Source organism: Charadrius vociferus, unplaced genomic scaffold (assembly GCF_000708025.1).
Source record: "Charadrius vociferus isolate BGI_N301 unplaced genomic scaffold, ASM70802v2 scaffold15, whole genome shotgun sequence".
Taxonomy (NCBI): Eukaryota; Metazoa; Chordata; class Aves; order Charadriiformes; family Charadriidae; genus Charadrius; species Charadrius vociferus.
This window is the reverse complement of record NW_009650064.1, coordinates 4,217,334-4,237,800: the sequence shown is the minus strand read 5'-3', so window position 1 is coordinate 4,237,800 and position 20,467 is coordinate 4,217,334. Positions and strand designations below refer to the sequence as shown.

Below are 20,467 nucleotides of genomic sequence, written 5' to 3'. Positions count from 1 at the left end.
AGGTCCTTAAGTTGTTTAAATTGTTAACATAATGACAACACATATCTTCTTTTTCTGGGACAAGAATGAGGTGGGATGAGATCACTAGCTTGCTGCCCAAACAAAAGGTGCGATTCCACAGGAAGTTTAGGTTACTGTGGCCACATATGTCCACACTCTGCCTTGTGGTAGCTCTGCTATGCAGGCAGTTGTTCACTGAGTTGAGCCAGGGCACTGATCGGTCTGAAAACTAACCCAACAGGAAGGAAGAGTTTCCAGCAGGGTCATCTCCTTCAGCTCTTTGGGCAGTACAATTTAATGACCATGACACACAAAAGACAATTCAGAGAACTATATAAAGGAGGGAGGGAGAGGAAGGATCGAAGGGAGGAGAAGATTGGAACATAGGAGGCTTGGCCTGGACAGGCCTTAATCCTGGGGAACCACATCCCAAGAGTGCAGGGAAACCTGTTCAGTTTGTGGCCCAGCTGTATCTGTCAAACCTTGGACTTCCACAAGCATAATTCACTGTGTTATAGAGGCTCACACAGCTCAGGTGCTGCCAGGCACTATCTTCAGGATGGTTTATTTATGAAGAAAAGTTACCCTGTAGTTTGTGGACTATTTAGTTTATTAAAGCAGTCGAAATCCAGTGAATCAAGCATAGACCAGAGGAGCAAGACACCAAAGCTGTAATTCTAATTCAACCTTGTGGCAATTATATAGGGCTACATTTTGAGTGGCATCCACTATTTTGTAATGCTTCATTTACTGTGCAAGCATTCGATGTCTGATTTTTCAGTAGCGCTGAGTATCTACAACTTTATAAATCAGTGACAGTCGTAGGTACCAGCTGTCTCCTGAAAATAAACCAAAGTTTTAATTAACCACCTAAAATTAAGATGTGAAAATACGTAGATTTGTTTTTAATTGAAGAACCTCTCCATAGCATTTTTCTACACTTAATTGGAATAAGATAGGGCAATATAAAGCTTTACGAATACATTATAAATTATTGTATACCCAAGACAGCCTTGACCAAAAATGAAAATCCCTTCAGATCTTAACTTTAATATGCCCCCTGTGATCAGGCATCACAAAATCCAAAATTACCAAATCAACAAGTGAATTGAGATTTTTCAGCTATTTAGTATGCAGTAGTGTAATGAACGTGAGGTACCTGCCCAGTTATTCTTTAAGGGAGATGAGCTCATTTCAAATAGATAACCATCTTTGACTTCTCTTCTGATTCATCACTGACCTGAACTCCATTTGAACCTTGTTAGACACAAAACAAGCAGGATTCCTGGCCTGAGCTATAAAATATAATTAAGCCCTTTTGAAATGATGTGTAAAAGAACATAGCTTTACCCCCACTATAACTACTACCACCACCACAACCAATAAAGTTAAATCAAGCACTGCCTGTAATGGATTAAAATAATAAATGTTCCTGGATTTTAGTGTTTGAAGTATTTGAAGAAAACAGGCTCCCAGCAGCCAGGACTGCTGAATGCATGGGGACATTTATTAGTGACGAATTCAAGGGTTTGGCCTGTTTAAGATCATTACTTTCTGTTTACCGTGTGTTACACATCTCATGTTTTTACAGAGCCCACATGTGTCCCCATGTAATGCTGAAAAACTCTCTTTCACTAAAGAATAGTTAATTGTTAATGTGTAAATATTGTTCTCGTGGGGAGAATGAACAATCATAAGATTCAGCTCAACACTAATGAGAAATCCAGTGCGGTCAGTGGATTATTAACTAAATCTCTCCTGGAAAATTGTCCTTTACTACGTGCCACCATTTGTTTGCTACTGCTCTTCTAGACTCGAATAAATTGTCTGACTTTTAAATTAACTGTAGTATTTCCCCTGTAATTATTTTCATAGCTTTGTTACCCTTTCTTCTCAGAAGCTGCTTTGTAGAGAATACCTGTCAACAGAGCAGTGTAACTGTAGTATAACTACTCATTACATGATGCAGCTGAAGCTTTCTTAAAAGTAAAAAATTCATGTAGATAATTATCACTGTATTAGATATAATAATATATGTACGTATTCAAAGCAGTCTTTGTATCTTCAGCAACTTTAAACTAGCTGCTGCAGTTACAAATATGAGAACTGAATGCTCTAAGCAAATATCACAGATTATCATCTTAGTAATGTGTGACATTGAAGCAGAAGGTAGTAAGGAAAACAACTCACTAATTAACCTTCAGCAGCCAGATTGTATTTGTGCTGCTCAGGCATGGAGGGCCCATGGGAGAGCCTGGACTTCGTCCTTCAGAGTGCACTGTGATCCTTTGGGTGGGAATGTGATCAGTGCAGAGCACATCGCTTCTGTGCATCTTACCCAGTCCAAACCAGCGTGGCAGGCTCTGGGCTCTGGGACACGGTCTTGCTTCTGAGCTGCCTCAAACTCAGAAAAGCAATTTTCTTCTTAGCACCATGGTTTGTAGCAAAGCTACTAGCTTCCAAGAGGCTTTTCAAGGGATATCTCGACTATATTTATTATAATACGTGTTTCCATTTTCTTAAAACTCTTTTCCCATATAGAAGTTTGCCAATTAAAATCATGCTCTATGTTGTATTAGGTGACAGTGCATTGAACCAAACAGGATTTGCAGCTATGTAAGGAAGAGCAAGCGCAGAGCATAATAGAAGGAAAAAAACTCCTGCTACATTTCTACTTGTTTCATTTGGAGTTGATTCAAATATCAGCATTTTAAAATGGTTTTGAAAACAGAAAGTCCATAGTTAATGTCAAAACATTGTCTCTCCCTTTGTCTGTGAACCAGGAAAAATAACAGAACTTTCTTAACACCTGTTTTGCCTAAACACTAAGTGGTTGTTACTGTAAGGCAAGGGTTGTTGTAATTTATTTGCTGCATCTATTAAAATGGGCAACATCTTTTTTTTCTATACAGACATGGATTTATGCACACAAGGCAGTTTAACAAATATGGAGTCTCCTGTTATTGGTAACCGCTAATATAACTATATTATAGTTATATATAAAACTTAATGTAACTGTATTTATAACTCAGGGTACTCAGATTCTATAAGATGTCTTTGTAAATGTTAGCATAAAAAAGAGAAAGATGTTAGAATCTCAAGCAAATATTGTCTTTTAGTAATTTTTCTTTGCTATTCTGATGTAATGAGCTCCCTCTTTAATTTCTGAACAAGTTAATTTCTTGCTATTACCAAGCAAGTGCCAGCTTTTTTACAAACCCCCTTATGTTATTTCCAACCGTATAAAAATACCTGGATATTCCTTTTGAGCATATGTCATCATAAAGGTAATCCTTCCAATGGCATACAGAAGGCTGGTGTAAGTTGTATTTTGCTCAGTTAACATGGCAGCACGTTGTGGTGCTATTGTGTGTCGGGGTGGAGTCTGACAGTGGAGGGCTGGCAGCATTTTTTAAACACTGTCCAAAGCAAGTACTTCATATTTATTAGTCTCTTGGAGGAGTATTTTAAAAGTCATGAAACTATTTGTTCCTAGAAGTAAATTATTGCACGTACTGAAAAGTGTGTTGGTGTTCATGAGCAATAATCCAAACAGAACAAGTTAACTTCTACATATCACAACAATCGTTTATGAAGATATATTACTTCTGTGTGGTGCCATCTCAAGTTCACTTCAAATGGAGACTTTGATTTAATCTGTTTAAACTGAAGTTAGAGTTCTACAAAAGAAGTTTGTGAGAGATACATGAAATGACTGACTAAAAATAGTATGTGGGAAGGGGGGAAAAAACAGAGAATTATTTTGCATCTTTACATTTCTGAGATGATTGCTTTAGGAAAGCAACTTCACTAAGCATATACTTTGAATTATGGCATTCAGAAATCTTAAAATGAGGTCCCTTCTAGTGCATACTGCTATTTCTTCACTCCCTTCCTTTAGGATGTGAGATTATTTTTTTCCTGATGTCATCTTTTTAGGATTTCCATAGTAATGGTACCCCATTGAAGCTTCCCGCAGGCCCAGAGATCTCTTTATTTACTGCTGCTTTTTAGGGTTTGTACATACTTGTTCTTCATTTGTTTTCTGTAAGCTTCCTCAAGACATCACTTTGTGCAAGTTTCTCTGAATGCTCGCTGCATTTATTTATTTTTTTATTAAGAGCACGGTGATTTTCATATTAAGAGTCACTTCATCCTCAAAAGGGCATGTAGATATAACTGCTAGGAAGGACGAGGATGTGATTCTTGCCTATACAAGAGCAATTTGAGTCACAGCAAGAAAAAGAAAAATCCCTTATTGAGTCCCTGAACTTTTCCTGGTATTTGTAGGACACAATCCATGGATGTGTCTTGTAATATTTCTTTTATTTAAAATTTACCAACACTTCCTTGTTCTTAATTGTGTTTTAATTTCTCATTGTTTACATAGAGTTTGAGAAAGGCACTGCTGATTTTGAACCAACAGTATTATGTGGTGAATGCTCAGTTCTGTTTCTAAGCCACTGGATAGTGTGTTTTCTTTGTACTTTGTGGAGCTCAGAGGACAACAGAAAAAGACTGCAAAGCATAATCCTTCCAAGTGTAATCCCAGTGAAAGAAAACATAAATAAAACCACTTGTATTCTGGCATTCCTTTTTCCCTTTTGTTATTTCTGCAACTTGGCACATATTCCAATAAAACTATAGAACATTTCTCTATGTTGCAGAATTGTACAATAGTTACCAAAAATTTCTCCTCTTTAAAATCAAAGTTCCATGCAGAGTATATAAAAAAAAAAAATTCCAAATGTTGTAGTGCCTCTTAAAATAACTAGACTGACCATAGCAGGGTGAGGTTAAGTCCTTCCGATAGAAATACCTCTTTGTCTTGGTTTAAGACTGTACATGAAGCTGCTTCATTCCACAGTTTACAGAATCAAGTCTGAACCAATACCAAAAGGAGAGGCGGCAGGGTGTGTTGATGTTAGTTTTCTTGATTAGCACTGAAGTTCAGTGTCAAAAAAACGCTTCTAAAACAGTTTCTGTCGTATAAACCTGTTACATGTGAGACCAGACCAAGGGGTTCAGAAGCCAGCATAAATAACCCAGAGCTAAAACCCCTTTCCTAATTGGTGACAACAGTCTCATTGATTGGCATGGGACAACTCGAGCCCTTGATTGTTCTTATAAACTCCAAACTGCTCAAGGGAGAGATTCTTCTTGTTTGTGGTTCCTACTTGGGTTGAATACAATTCAGTGCCATTATTGCTACGGGGACTGTTGGACCACCTTCCTAGTGGATGCTGGATTGAAAAAAAAAAAAATCCAATACATTTCCTTCCATTGTATAAAATTTTTCTTGGTATTATGAAGTCAGAACTCCTAGGATGCAGGCAGACTTCTTTCCGGATTCTAAAAGAGATTCATAGGAGAAGTTTGACTGCATATATTCAAAACAGTGAGTTGTATTTTTGTGGGACTTTTCTACGAGCAAAAGTATGAAAATATAGAATGGAACTGTACCTTGAAACACCTGTATGTAAGCCTTAGTTGTTTTTTAATCTTTTGCCTTTGGTAAATATCTAGTTTCATTAGAAAAACAAGCTGTGGACATTTTAAAGTATAGTGTCATTCAGTATTCACAGGGTGTTGAGTCCAAGTTAAGAGTGCCAGAAGAGAAAAATGTTGACCCAACCTGAGATGTAGTACTTTTCATGTAAATGCACAGAAGAAATACGGAGATATTAAGTATGTTTTGTTTTACTAAACAGCAATTTGCTGTAAGTTAAATTCGCAAGAGATGTGACATTTCTAGATAGCGTTTCTTTCCTAAAAATGTTTGTCTTTAATGAGAGTATATAAGTTCTGTCATAAATCTAACCTGCCATTATCATTTTTATGTTTTATAAAGCTATGTAAAGTGTAAATGGTTATGATGTGAAAAGTTTAGATTAGACTGTTTTTTAGGTAAACACATGTTATATATTTTGAGTTAAAGTAATTGTTTTGAATTATTTGAATTCAAACATTACCCTTACTCTCCTGCTAAGCACTCCAAAGCCTAGCAAGGCAATATTTTACAATGACTAACCTGAACAAAAGCAGAGAGAATAGTTCAAAATAGCTATTTCCTATCAGTTTAAAATATAATCAAGTGAAGCAGCTGTGCTTGTTCTTAATAGACTCTTTTGAAAAAAAAATTCATAGTTTAATGAAAAATGTCTCTTCTCATAAACCTTAAAATACTCACACATGTAAAAAGTCATAATGTTTTGGCCAATAGTTCTTTGTAAGGAATGTGCATGAGACATACCTGCTCCATAACTGCAACACTGTATAAAGCATGCTCAATAGTGTCAAAAGAGCAAGCTAAAAAAAAAAAGTAAATCACAAGTTGTGGCCCAACTGTGATGCTCTTGCTTGGTGAAGAGAGCAATTGTCCACACACCTATTCCCATGAAAGTCAGTGGGACTACTTGTGTAAGTAATTGCTTGCAGGCAGAGATTCCCAGGCTCATGGTAAAGTGAAATCAGGAAATAAGCACATAAATGTCTGGAGAATAACAATGAGCAGGATTAATTGTCTCTCTCTCTCTCTTTTTAGGAATCCACGGATCATCTTTTGTCCTTGACATAAAAGACTTCCTACTTAAAACAAGTCTCAAAGAAAGAGCCAGATCTCTGATGGGCCCTTTTTGCTGCTCTGTTAATGTGGAAGCCAAGTGGTGTAAGCACAGTGGTGATCCTGGCCCAGAGCAATCTATTCCAAAAATATACATCGATTTGAGAGGAGGACTGCTGCAGGTCTGTATAAGATCCTTATGGTTCTGCTATTGAGCTGGACTGGCTTTAGATGATTGAAATTTCCTAAATAAATTGCATGAAAGCCTCTAAAGCTTTGCAGCCTACAACAGTTCATTGAGTTGGGGGTTTTCACTTGTTTGTTTCGGTTGGTTTTTGTTTTACCTTTTAAAAGAAGTATCTAGTCTTTCATGTAAAACTGTTGATTGAAAAATTGTGTACAGTGTTTTGTTTTTTTTAATGCTGCTTAAGCCATGTATCGTAGCTGTATGTGTGTGTTCCCTTAAAACTACTGGATCAAATTACTAACACTTAATATCTAGGACCCTGTTCTGATGTGTGCGTGTTTGTCCAAGAGCTATGTGTCTGTAATGCCTAGGGGTAGCTTTAAGAAATACATATCCTTTCTTTTTAAACTTACACCAATTTCTCAGGGGAGTAATTATAAGCTGTTGTTTGTAGCAATTAATATTCAGTTTTCCATGCTATCCTCTCCTTTTTGGAAGTGCCCACAACTTGAAACCAGTCCAAGAAGCATGGGAGTTCTTGCAATGAAAAATAGATTCTGTGAGGCTTAAACAAGTGGGCTTTAAGATATGTCTTGTTTTAATTATTTTTATTGTAGTATCTATACACACCAAATGTTTTAAAATAAATATATAAATCAAGCATATAAAACACAAAAAGGCAATTTTGACATTTAGTCGTGTCATTAGGTCTTTTCCCAGAATCGGCATTAGAAGTTCTTAAAACCACAGCACTGGGGATAGGACTAATTGAATAATACGAATTTTAAAAAAAATTATCGTAATGAATAAATAAAGTCAGTTTGCTTCTCTGCTTCTTTTTTATTTGCTATTCACAGGTATTTGGCTGACTACCTCTACATGTTGTTAATAATAAAAAGGGGAGGGAGGGAAGTCCCCAAAATTTGGGGGTTTTTACAAGGACCAGAAAAATGTCTATAAATCTGAGAAAGCCATTTATTATTAGAGTATACACTGGGATAACTAGCTTTTGCAGAAAACAATTAAGTATTTGGTCTGGCAGAATAGATTTGAGAATGCTGACAAAAGCATTAGCAATTCTGTTTCAAATTAATTTATTTATGGCTAATGATTTTACCAGGTCTAAATGTGACCTCATCTTATACCACTGTTAGGGAGTTTTTGTGAAATTGGTGCCTCATCTGTGAATATTGTAGCAGGAGTTCCGTGCTCTGGAGTTCCAGCTGCCTAAAAATAAAAGTGGGGGAAAAAAGCATTCCTCCCTCCTCCATCACTGGGGGACTGAGGCCTCTGGGATTGGCTTAGGTGGCACAGAGCTCCTTTGAGGTGGTGCTAGACCAAGTGTGTGACCGTGAGGCCAAAGGTACTCTAGAAACTGCAGTAGAGATGCTTAGGGACATGACCTGGGCGGCCTGGGACTATTTAGCTCAGGACTAGAGCTGTGTTTCAAAAGGGTCTTGGTTTATTCCATGGGCTTACATGTAGATGCAGGGGAAGGAAAAGCTTCCTTCTTGACAGCTGCGCTACACTCCCCTTAGGCATCTTCTGAGGGTTTTTTTCATATTTCAAAATTAGTATTCCCCAGTGAAAAAAAATTTGCACTGCTCTTTATGTGCATACCTGACTTGTTTACTGGACTCCTACCCTTACCATGGAGTTTTAAGTTATTGTCCAGTGATTTTGATTTCATCCCACACTGGTTCTAAGTCTTATTTCTTTATTAATTGCTAGTTGCTTCCTTGTATTCGCTGTTGCTTCTGGGCCCACTTCTACACCTGAAGACTAAAGGACTTGTCCCCATTAACGTGATTTTCTCAAACAGGAGTTTGATTTGAGAAAAGCAGTGCTGCTTGTCAAAGCTGGGAGGGAGGAACTTGCCTTTTATTTTGCTATCTGGACTTTGAATGCCAGTTTTTCTTAGATTTTTTCTGAATTTCTGTTTTAAACTTCAAAAAGCTTTAAACTTTTAAACCTCACTCTGAGAACTTACAGCACATCCACTTCATATGCTGTATATACCCAATATTTGTGCTTGAGTTCATCTTTTGTATGTTTTTCTAGTCATCATCTGTGTCACTTAGTTTTTAATGCATTCCAGAACTCCACTTTTGGAGCTACATGCTCTTTGAACAGTTTAAACTTTGCACGTTTAAGGTTTTTTTCTGTCATATAAACTGCAAAACTTGTGACTAGTCCTAGCATTATGTACTGCACTCAGCTGTAAGTTCTTGCGTATCACTTTTCAGTTCTGTGCTCTTCCAGGCAGCATCAGTATCAATTCTAAGCAGTAAGAATTAATGCTTTCCTTCGAACGATGAAAAGAACAAATTTGCCCAATGGTTTTGTAGAGATATTTTGTTGTTCCTGTTCTTTATTTTCACATTAAGGATACTTGCAAGCACTTAAGGTATAAGTAGAGCAGGCTGAAAGCTGTGTAAAGTTTCTTTTGTTTTGGGGATTTTTTCCTTCAAAAATGACTAAGTATTTGTATGTAATTATTTTGTCTTTTCTCTTTCTTCTTCATTTCTTCTTTTTTTTTTTTTTTTTTTTAAAGGTTTTCTGGGGTCAAGAGCATTTGAACTGTTTAGTTCTTCTCCAGGAGCTTCTGTGGCAGTACCTCACTAAAAAGGGCAGTGTAGAGACCTTGATATCTGAACGTGCACACCCCACTTGTTTTTCTACAGAAAGGAATCAGGCCTCAAAAACTGAGCATACTTCAGATGATCTGAGAACAGGCCTGTTCCAGTATATACAGGATGCAGGTAAGAAGAATATTACTGCTCTCTTCTTTGGTTTTTTAATTATAAAGTAAATACAGTAGTAACCTCGTAAAGATTACTTGCCTCTTACAATGAATACTTTACTTTTTTTTTGGAAAAGCAATTGAAAAGACATCTGCTAGAATAAAAAAAAAAAAACTTTTTTGATTTCTTTCCATTAAGCTGTAATCTTTTAAAAGTCAGTGAAATTGCTTTTTTATTTTCTCTCCTTTTGATCCTCAGGGGTTTATTTTTAACTACTTTGGTCTCATAAACCAGCATGTTTCTTTCTAGAAATTATATAACAGGTTATAGTTTTCTTTCATTTGACAGAAGCACAAAAACTGCCCAGTGCCTATGAAGTTGTCTTTTACAATGAAACTGAGGATAGTCCAGGAATGATGTTGTGGAGATATCCGGAACCCAGAGTGCTCACTCTTGTAAGAATTAACCCTGTTCCTTTTAATACTACTGAAGACCCAGATATTAGCACTGCTGACCTTGGAGATGTTCTTCAGGTGGGTAATGAGAGTTTTCTACTTTGATTAACAAAAGAAAACGTTACTGCTGTAAAGTGAATGTTTACAAACTTAGGTTTATTAAAAATGAGCGCAAAACAAATGTCAGGAGCTCTATAAAATCAATAGGAGGCAAGTTCCACAGCTTGAACACATCTTTAGTTTTAAAACTACTTGTGCAAACACTTTAACCACTTACCTGTAAAGTTTTTCCATGACATAATAAGCTATAGCCAATTTTATCAGTTCTGGTTTGCAAGCAGAATTCTGTCTTGCTATGATTTCATCCATCAGTCTTTAAGTAAAGACTTCATTTGATTTGAAACTGAGACATGAGGAAACACCTGGTCTGAAATTACCAAGATTCGGTGGGATCATTGAACTAAAATCTCCAACCTGGCCATCCTCTCCTGTGTCTGTGATGGCAGATGGCTGTACTTCTTCTAGTAAGATCCACAGGGTAGAGAGAAAGGATCTATTTTCTATCATTTTGCTTTGAGAGAGTTGAAGTGGGCAGTCCAGTTTGACTGTGTGAGATCATGGAACTGTCCTTCAAAGGAGGGCTGAGTGCTGCAGCTGTGTGACTCTGTGCCCCAAAAATAGACCATACCTCACGATTACACTGATCCCTAACTCTATACATTTGAGAATTTTTGCTTTCTCAAATACACAATCAGGTAGTTACATTCTCTTCTGTCTAGTGTAATTCATCTTTATGAATTCACTTACTCCTTGCATATCTATTTTGATTTTTGCTCGGTTTTAATTTTGTTAATATCCGTTTCTTTTTTGTATTACAAATTGGATCTGTCATTATATTTTTTAATCTGAATCTGCTTGTTAATCAGAATGATGTTGTGAGTCAAGGGAAATAAATATCTCCCAATTCTTCCTATTTGTTCAGAAATGTTGAATTATATATCATTATTGCTGTAACTTAAAAATTGTTTTTAAAATTGAATTATGCGCCAATATGCTTTGAGTTATGGATAAGTAGGGTAATCTTCCTCAGATAAATGGTATAATGTTATTACCGTGCACATACTGTTAGTGAGATCATGTAAGTGTCCTGCCAATTTCTTTGCCCTCTAGACAGCCAAATGTCAGCTCCTTTCAGTTATATGAAAATTAAAATTAAATGGAAAAAAATCAGCTCCCCTTGGCATGAGGTTTGAATCAAAGATCAAAATTGTGTTATTGTATGCTGTCTTGGTGACCCTATTAGGTTGCTATGAAAGCCTGCAATTTGTCTTCTTTCAGGATGGTATTTTCAGAGCACAGCACACCAAGTTTTTGGTATAATGACATTAAGTTCCCATTATAGATAACAGACATCATGAACATAATGTATGTGCTTTTGCAATAATATGACCCTTTACAGGGGGAATATCGGTGGTTCTTCAAGTGGGCATACACAGCTGGACTTCTAGTAGCACACACATTCTGCTGCTTTGTGCTTCCATACTGCGGTCTAGAGAAAAGAAGGTGGTTGCGATCCTCCTTCATGTCCCCTTCCTCGGACAGCAAGATAGGAACTGGGAAGCACTCAGCTGCCAGTGTTCAGGTTCTGTCAGCTTCTACTGGTCTTCCTGTAATTCTTCAGATTTGCGTTTGATTTTATACATTGACTGCAGAGAACTGTTTCCATCCGTCTCATTTTAAGTTTGTGGTGAAGTGTCCCTGTATAGTTTCCTTCCATGATGCTTTTTACTGTGGCACACTCTCTTCTTAAGGTCTGTCACTTTTATGATTAATTAATTCTTATTAAGTCTAATATTACTACCTTGGGCTTTCAATTACAAGGGAAGAGATGAAAGATATCAGCCAAATTAGAGGACATCTATTCAAAAACTGTGCTCTTGGGCACATGGAGTGCAGAAGTGGTGACAAGAGGATCCACATTTTGGTAGTGGGCCATTAATTACGGCAGTAACTGTTGTCTGGCTTTAGGTGGTGATTTATCACATTTTCCAGAAATAGCCATGCACCTACACAGAGCAGCTCTGCACAGTGTAGATAAACAGCCATTTTAAACGTGGACAATATGCCTTTTTTTATTAGTCTAACATAGATATGTGGGTAAAATAAGTAATACAGAGTTGATTTTCAAATTCTTTAGGTAAACTACATTTACCAAATACTCATCTCAGACTTTAGGTTCTGATTTAAATTAATCAGGAGACCTTTCATCAGCTCCACTTTTTTCCCCTGTATGGATACATGTCCGTTTCTTAATATACTGCGTATTTAGTGCATATGGAAAATTCACAAAATATAAAGAGAAAAAAGACAAAAAACCACTTCTATTTTATTCACTTCTTGACATGAAACATGAGAGGAACATCTGCAAGCCAAAGACTTCAGCTTTTTTGAAAAAGGATCTAAATTTAAAGACAATAATGATATCAAAGTATATTAAAAATATATTTTAAAAACTTCTCCAGGATTGTGTATATCTTCAAATGCTAAGATGACCCATAATGTCACCAGCTGTGTTACCAGTCTCCCTTAATCCTTTACTTCACATAAACCCAGGCAAAGGTGCACTTCTGTAGTTTGTCTTGAATTAAACGTTTGCCAGTTGCATGTTCTTTCTTTCCAAGTAAGTTGGTGTGACATTTCATCTTAGTTTTCTATCTTTGCTAAACTTCTTTTGGCATACCGTGTTAATCATAGGTAGGTTTTAGAAATCTCTTTGGTTTTAAAGCTATTCCTCAAATTCCTGGAACTTGCAAAAGCTTCACCATAAAGAGAATTTTTCTAGATATTGAAGTTGTGTGTCACCTGCTGCGGCCAAAGGATAAGCGAACAGCTCCAGATTATAAGAGTTGATAGGAACTATATTGTTTCTGTAAAACCTTACCCTGCTGCTATTTCTAGATGTTCCCAAGAGTTTATTTTCTTGTACTTTTACTTGTGTTATTGCAAAGGTAAGTATTTTCACTGGTCAAGTTTCTAATACTTTACTTTTTTATGATCCCAAAATTGTTGCTTTTATTTGTGGAGAGAAAAGGAAGAACTGATGTTTCTGCCATGGTGTAGCATCTTGCATTTTTTTAGCAATTTGAAATATAAGTTAGATCTATTTGTTTGAAGGAAGTGAGAGAGAATCCTAGATGCGCTTGCAAGGAACTGCATCAGGATTGTGTTTCTTTGTGGGGATTGAGAGTATCTGAACTTGATGTTCTTCCTGTTTACTGGGCATTTCAGCCTCTTTCTATTTAATTTTTAATCCCTCATTGTTCCATTTTCACACACTACAAATGTTCTTTGGCTGTGTGTGATTTACTGTTCTTTCAGATAACTAGTCTTTGATGGAACACGTTTAGACTTCTCTGGTATCTCTTCTTAATGTTTTAAGGAATTCCTGTTCAGTGACATAAGGTGTTTCTTATCCTCAGGTACTGCCTGGCATCCCTTCTAGCCCTTTTTGACCTGGATACCTTTTCTTATTTTACTCCTCTTGTGTCTACATCACTGCCAAGATCTTTTCTGAATATACCTTCTCAAAACTGTTTTAAAATTTATATACTCGATTTTAGTACTAGTATTCTTACTAATGAAGAAAGTGCATACATGGGTTTTATTTTTGGAACACAAAATCAATGAAGTGAAGCAAAAATTTGCCACTGTGCTTACATGTATTTTGGGTGCAACCTTGTATAGCTAACTGCAAAAAAAACCCACCCCAAAACTGGCTTCTGTATCAAGAAAGAGATGTGCTATGGATGTAGAATATTCCTGTCTTTTACACTGAACACCTTACTCGTTCCTTGATCAAAACTATTAACTCTTGACTGTTCTATCAGCTTCTGTCTCATTTCTACTAATAGCTGTCTGTTTTCCAAGTTGTGAGATTTTTTTTGATTGGTGTTTAGAAAGCTCTAGACGCAGCTAAGTATCTTCGTAAAGGTCAATCTGGGATGAAGGAATATAAACACAAGAGCAGTAGTTTCATGTTCTTGTAGGAAGAAAAAGTAAATAGGCTGTGTCTTGTCCAAGTAATGTGATAAATATTGCTCTAAGCCACCACTAATGTACCCCTTGTATAAAGGGGATCTACAGAAAAGACCTTCAGGCAGCAACTCAGATGTTGGTAGAGGCATACCCTTTTGATCTTCACTATTGCTAAGATTATTTTTAAAATACATGGAGAAGAAAAAGCATGTTCCACTGATAACTTCCCTTAAGACAGCACACATTTCATAAAAGTGAAGTTAATCCCAGTGCTGACTCCATCTAATGTGATGTAAGCCAGGGTAATCCATTACTGCCCAAATCAGCAAGGGCAAAGGGTAGAATGGTGTTGATGTGAGAATCATATTCACACCTCAGGGGTAGAGGAAAGTCCAAACTTGGAAAAATCTCATAAAATGAATTCAAATGATAATAAGCAAGATGAAGTAGCTATGCCATTACTTTAAAATATTGAAGATTGATATGACTTTCTCAGTTACGACAGATGAAACTTTTAAATCATTGAAGCAGATTGCTGATAAGAGAAAGTCTTGTAGTTGAAGATACGTGGATGAGCAACTTTAAAAGCCTATTTTATTATGTACTTAAAGAAAATATGTACAAAAAACCAGAGGGACAAAGCCTACTGTTCTTGTTAATGTTAACAGTTAATGTTACATTTAGGGCACTCTCTTGCGCAGATGATTTCTATAGTAAAAATTGTGCAGAAGTTTATAGATTTTTCTCAGCAAGTATTCACATGTGAAGACTTAAGGTTTGCCTCAGTTTCCCAGTTTAACAGTAAACTATGTTCTACAAGGCAACTGGCTCGTTCTTATAGGGCAACAGGTCTTTTATTTGCTCTGTGACGTTATTGTTTTGTAGAAGTTGAAGTTGGAATCTGTTGGTGATGATTCTCATTGTTGTCAATCTGTCCATAATATGTCTTCCACTGAGGACTTTGAAGGACTTCAAGCAGAGTATGTTTCATGACAAGTATAGAAATGTCTCCTGCAGGCATATCAGAGTTGTAGAAGATACGTGAGCAGCTCAGGAACAAAAGTGTGCTAAACAGTATAAACTGCAGAGGAAGGGCTTCATACTCTCTATCCTCATCTCCCAAATGATGAGAACATTGGCTTGAGCTGGTTACAAGGACAGCTGAAAGAGAATTTCTGGCTATTTCCTCTATCCTGATTTTTCTGGTTGCTTTGGAAATACGGCATTAGGGAGAAAGGAATATGAGCAATTTCTAATTCCAGACAATAGTTTACAGTTATGCAGATAAAGCCACTGTCCCAGAACATAATGAATAATTGAAGAAGAATAGATTCTACACCATAACAAGTGACTGTATTTCAGAGCTGTCATGTGATGCGAAATTCAAATGTGCTTGTATGGTTCCTTGGATCTGTCAGGTTGCAGCAGTTGAGAAAGGGTAAGTGTTCTTCATTTCTGTGGTAATTTTACAGTTTGAAGGAGGGAGTTGCAGGAAAAAAGATTCTGTTAGTGATTCAGTAGTGACTTTCAAATTGTACAGATACAATAAGAGTTAGCTACATTTAGGCATTTAAGCTCAAAGAAAGTGCTGCTGGATATCTGTGCTGTGGGCCTTAAAACTGTGCTTGCACTGTGATTCTAGTTTCCCAAAGTTTTCACTTTTCTGATTTCATCTAGGTCTCATTTCTATATCATTTATCTTTACCAAGAACAACGTTGACAGGTTTGGGTTGGCAAGGGAGAGAGCAAAGACTGGGAGGGGCTCACCAAAATAGGAAAGCAATATGTGTGCCATCAAGGAACTGTTCTGCTGTTCTGTGCAAGCAGGTGAACGGGACATACAAATGATTTCCTGTACAGTTGGAGGCCTATTTTTGCTAGTGAACTTTTTACAGAGATGCTCAATGTTTGCCATTCCATTGTAGAGTTATCTTTCCAATAAGGGATATTGCTGGCACTGCCCCATATCTCAAACAAAAAGCTACGTATTGTCACAAGTGCGTTTACACAAGTGGCTATGGATTTAAAAGGTGGAGAAAACCAGATTTGTCTAATCAAAGTGATCGTATAATGTGTAATGCTCCAAATTCTGAGCTCTCTGATGTATTTAAGCTGCATCACCAACACAGACTTAAAATTCTTTCTCCTGGATTGTCATCCAGTGAGAGATACAAGCTGTTAAAGCTTAGAAGACAAAAGGAAGATAATCTATGGCATTTGTTCATTTCTTCATATGAAGTTAAAATAAAATATCTACTGAACTATAACCCTGACAGGTTTTTATATTTGAGGATGTTTCCCTTGTGTACCTGCCAGGATTCCTATTGCATGCAAGCGTAGTGAGCATTATAACAGCGGATGAAAAGATGAATGTGTGCTGAAGTCTCCTTTTTTGGCCTTTCTTCTTTATGTAGTCTCCTAATAAACAGCGCACTTATTTCTGGTTTAGAAAAGTGGTGATTAAATTAACCAGATCTCAAGGTCTACTGGAGAAAATTAATGCAGTGTGTATAGTTCTGAGGTTCCAAGGGTTTAGCTGAGATTTAATAAAGAAAGACTAGGTAAATAAAACCACTCCAGTAAAATTCACTCAGAGCATTTGCTGAGATAATGAAATCGCTTTTAGGAGAATGTAAAATATTTCCAACTTCAAAAGGTGAAGATTCAAAAAATTGTCTGTTGCATTGCCTTACATGCTTATGCTATTCAAATGAAGCATTTGCAAACTCTGCAGTCTGGAATCTGATTTTTTCAACATTCAGCCAATAACGGTCACTTTCTAACACCTTGTGGTTGTTTAAACAGTGGCTTAAGGAAGCATGAGCTTAAGAATGACTGACATTAGACCTACTGTAAGTCATTATTCCAGGAAAGATTTGACATGACAGTCAACAGGAAAAGAATTATGATCAATGTCAAAGACATTCATTTTTCCTTTTAACCGAGAATACCTCATTTTTGGCTGGCTCTGCTTCCCTTTTACTTTTCATTCCCTGTTGGGGCTACACTGTTCAACTGGGCATTTGAGAGTCTGGGAAAAGAGCTTTTTGGGAAACCACAAATTTTATTCATGTTTGATTTATTTCTTACATTCCCAAAGCAACAACTATTTTGGAAATCCAGATGATTTGTGCATGACAGGTTAGTGGTTTAAGTTCATAGTGTTATTAGATAATAAACTGTAAAGTTCAACCATGCTTATCGATAAACTTGTCGGCTTGCAAATTTTTTAATCTACTGCCACGCAGTTCAGTACTGTCTTCAAATAACCAGACTTTTTAGATGGATGGTGAAATAATTTGTCTAACTATTGCGAATTGCTCAGAAGGCAAATGTGGTGCTTTGTCCGGGATTCTGCTTTTTAAAACTTACATTTCTTGTTAGTTCTACCTTTTGGTATTATTCAAAATGACTGTACTAGTCATGCTACTACTATACGTGGGCTGTGTATGGTGATTTTGTTATCTCTCTACTGTGTGAAGAGTTGCAACAAGCTTGAAACAAAGCAGTATAGTTGTTGAGCATATCTGATCATAAATGATAACTGTAACAAATGCCTTTTATTCTAACTTAGGAAACTACTTTCCCGTCAGTAGAAGCAGGGTTTACATCCATGTGTGTGTACAAAAATAGATGCAGGTCATCATGTGAACAACTAGTCTGTTTAAGAGGGCTGAAGGGTTTCTTTTAGCCTGAGCCACTTAGACTTCGGATGATCAGGATGTGCGCAAGTTTTGTGATGCTGGGTAGAGTTTTGCACATGTTTTCGAAAATTAAGACTCTGACTACTTATGATAATTATTATCTTCATTTTCTCGCGAGGGAGGAAGTAGGGGCTAAAGGAGTAGGAGTGTTACACAGAGAGTCTTAAGCAGATGTTGAAACAGAGCCCATTCTCTTTAGGAATTCCGGCTTTAAACATTATTTGTGAACTTCCTTGCCTGAGAGTAGGATTATCTCAGACTTTACTATTTTGTTACTGTATTTTGTGTGTATAATCTTAATTATTTTGCTGTGTGATCTTAGTGTTCACTGCATTGAAAGGAGACTGTATCGTTTGGCCTACAGTTTTTGTGCAGTCTGCAGGGAGTTAAGCGTAACTCGTTGGGAATGTTAATGGAAGTTGTGCATAATTTGCCTGTGCATCACACTGAAATTTACCCTTTGGGGTTACTGAGCCAGTGAAAATTCTACCGGGTGCCAGAGGACTGACGAAACCATCAGATTATCTTAATGACAGATTTACACTCTCCTCGTGTTCTGTATTTTTCAGATTTTGTAACTCTGATTTGTGAAACTTTGCAAACCAAAGTCCTTCCTGCTATGCACTGATCTTGTGGCACTTCTTGTAGGAATCAGGCTTTACCGTGGTGAGAATATGTGGTCAAAATACCCCATATACCAAAAATTATGCTGTACTTTATGTATTAATAGACTGCTACCCTTGATCCCAGAGGTGGCTACATTTCAACAACATAGTGCTTATATTATAAATAAATACTGAAGCTTAGAAAATGAAAAGTCTCAAATAAAATGTGGAAGATTGTTCCTGTATCAGAAAAAGAGAATAAGGAGTATTGCAAGAAGTACGTAAGCCCCTAATGTAAGATCTCCTATCTATATACTTTTGTTTCTCAATACTTGCAACAATACATTAAGACCCTAATAAATTAAATTAAATTAAATACTCTTGCTTTTGCTATTAGGAAAGCGAGTGATCTTCACATAAACTCAGTCTCAAGGTGAATGACAGTAGAAAAAAATGGGTTTGACACTTAAAAGTGCATACATTTTCCTGTTGAGAAAGTCCTGCAGAAATCTTCTCGGTTATAGCATAGTGCTATTCTTTGCTTTCTTAACAAAAGCTGTTAGTGTGTTTAGAGTAATTTTTCCATAATGAAAAAAGCCAGTATCTGTGACAGATTACATTACTATACACACCTGCATTCGCTCTGAACCTGCTAGCCTGATAAATTGATAAGATAAGTTGGTCACATGTTGTTTTAAAAAGGCAAAGAACATAGTTCCTAATAAAAGAATGCTACATATTTCTTCTAAAAGGTTAAAAAGGATTTCTCAGGGCTCTTAAATTACCATATTCTGATACCAAGGGAAAATAAAACCTGGGCTTAGAGTCTTGTTTGTACTTAGAGGGCTTTCCGGACAGGAAGGCAATCTTGATGCAATTCAGTAAGCCACAATACCAGTGGGGCATTACAGGTGAAAAATTTGCAGCTGTACCCCTCACCACAATGTATTACAACTGTACAGTGGAATATTTCCTGTACAGAAATAGGGCTTGGTTAACTTTGTTTCCCAAGAGTAGATCACATTAAAATGTTATAAAATCATGATTTCCTGCATTTGAATACTTGTGGTTTCTCAACTGGTTCCAATATTACAAAGGGTTTTTTATAGCTTCTATTAGTTGAAGATGTATAGAAGCTTTTTTTCCAAAGTCAGCTAAAAGGCAGTTATGTATTTTTAAAGAACAATTTCTCTCAGAAGACAGGAGTTTTCTTTCACATCTCTCTATTATAACTCTATTTAATATTTATTTTATAAACTGCAGTACAGATGTAAATTTAAATAAAATGAAATAAATATGCTAATAGGACCATAAATAAATTTGTTAAATGGAGTTGAAAGAGCAGAGGTATATGTTATTACTCAGAAAGCAGACAAGTAGTTATTTTCATTATTCAGCCAAAGACCTCAGTATGGATAGGGGAAAAAATTAAATTAGGCAGATATTGCATATTCAATTTTAAAATGAGTATTTATAATTTAAATGTTCCAGCTTTAGGACAAAGTTTGTTAAATCAAATTCAAAGAGGAGTAAAACAAATTCTGTGAAGGAATTATATGGGATAATTTTGAAAAACTTCTCCAGTTGTGGTACGATTATTCCTGAGTGTTGAAAATTGAGAGTGCACCATAGTGGAATAACTCTTACTGCCCAAAATGTATGGGTACATAATACATCAAAATGGTGTCAAAGTACAGAAAACCAGAATAAAAATACAAAGGAGATTGAGGTGGGGGACAACAAATACTTTGTACAAGTGAAATGTTTTTAATCCTAGTACTACTGCTAATCCTAATACTAGGCTAAATTTTTATCTCTATATCACTGTAAACCACCGTGTCTTTTTTTTTTTTTTTTTTTTTTGTTATTTGGATCTTCATGAAAAGGGAAAATTGGTGGTTTGTAGCTGTGGCAGGAACAGCTTTTTTCCACAGTGATACGATACAATCTTAGCCCTGAGGAAGGCTAAAAATATGTTGTCCAACAGGCAGTTAGGTTTGTCACACGATTTCACAATGTCAGTCACATAAGATAAACAGGAATGTGGTTGTTGAGGTGTCCTACATTTGTCCAAAATGTTGTTCCACTGGTCAGATTGGATTATGTGTCATGTGAACAGCCACATTACAGAAGTTTTACTCTATTTAATATTCATTTTCTTTTAAGCATATTTTC

General features: G+C 36.4%; 1 protein-coding gene across 1 annotated transcript in view; it reads left to right on the top strand.

The window, feature by feature from the left end:
* Positions 1-20,467, top strand: part of VPS13B (vacuolar protein sorting 13 homolog B (yeast)) — a 502,169-nt gene that overhangs the window by 410,485 nt on the left and 71,217 nt on the right. The window contains 3 exon segments of the mRNA XM_009891830.1: positions 6,545-6,744; positions 9,304-9,511; positions 9,842-10,026. Coding sequence (XP_009890132.1) covers positions 6,545-6,744; positions 9,304-9,511; positions 9,842-10,026 — 593 coding nt within the window.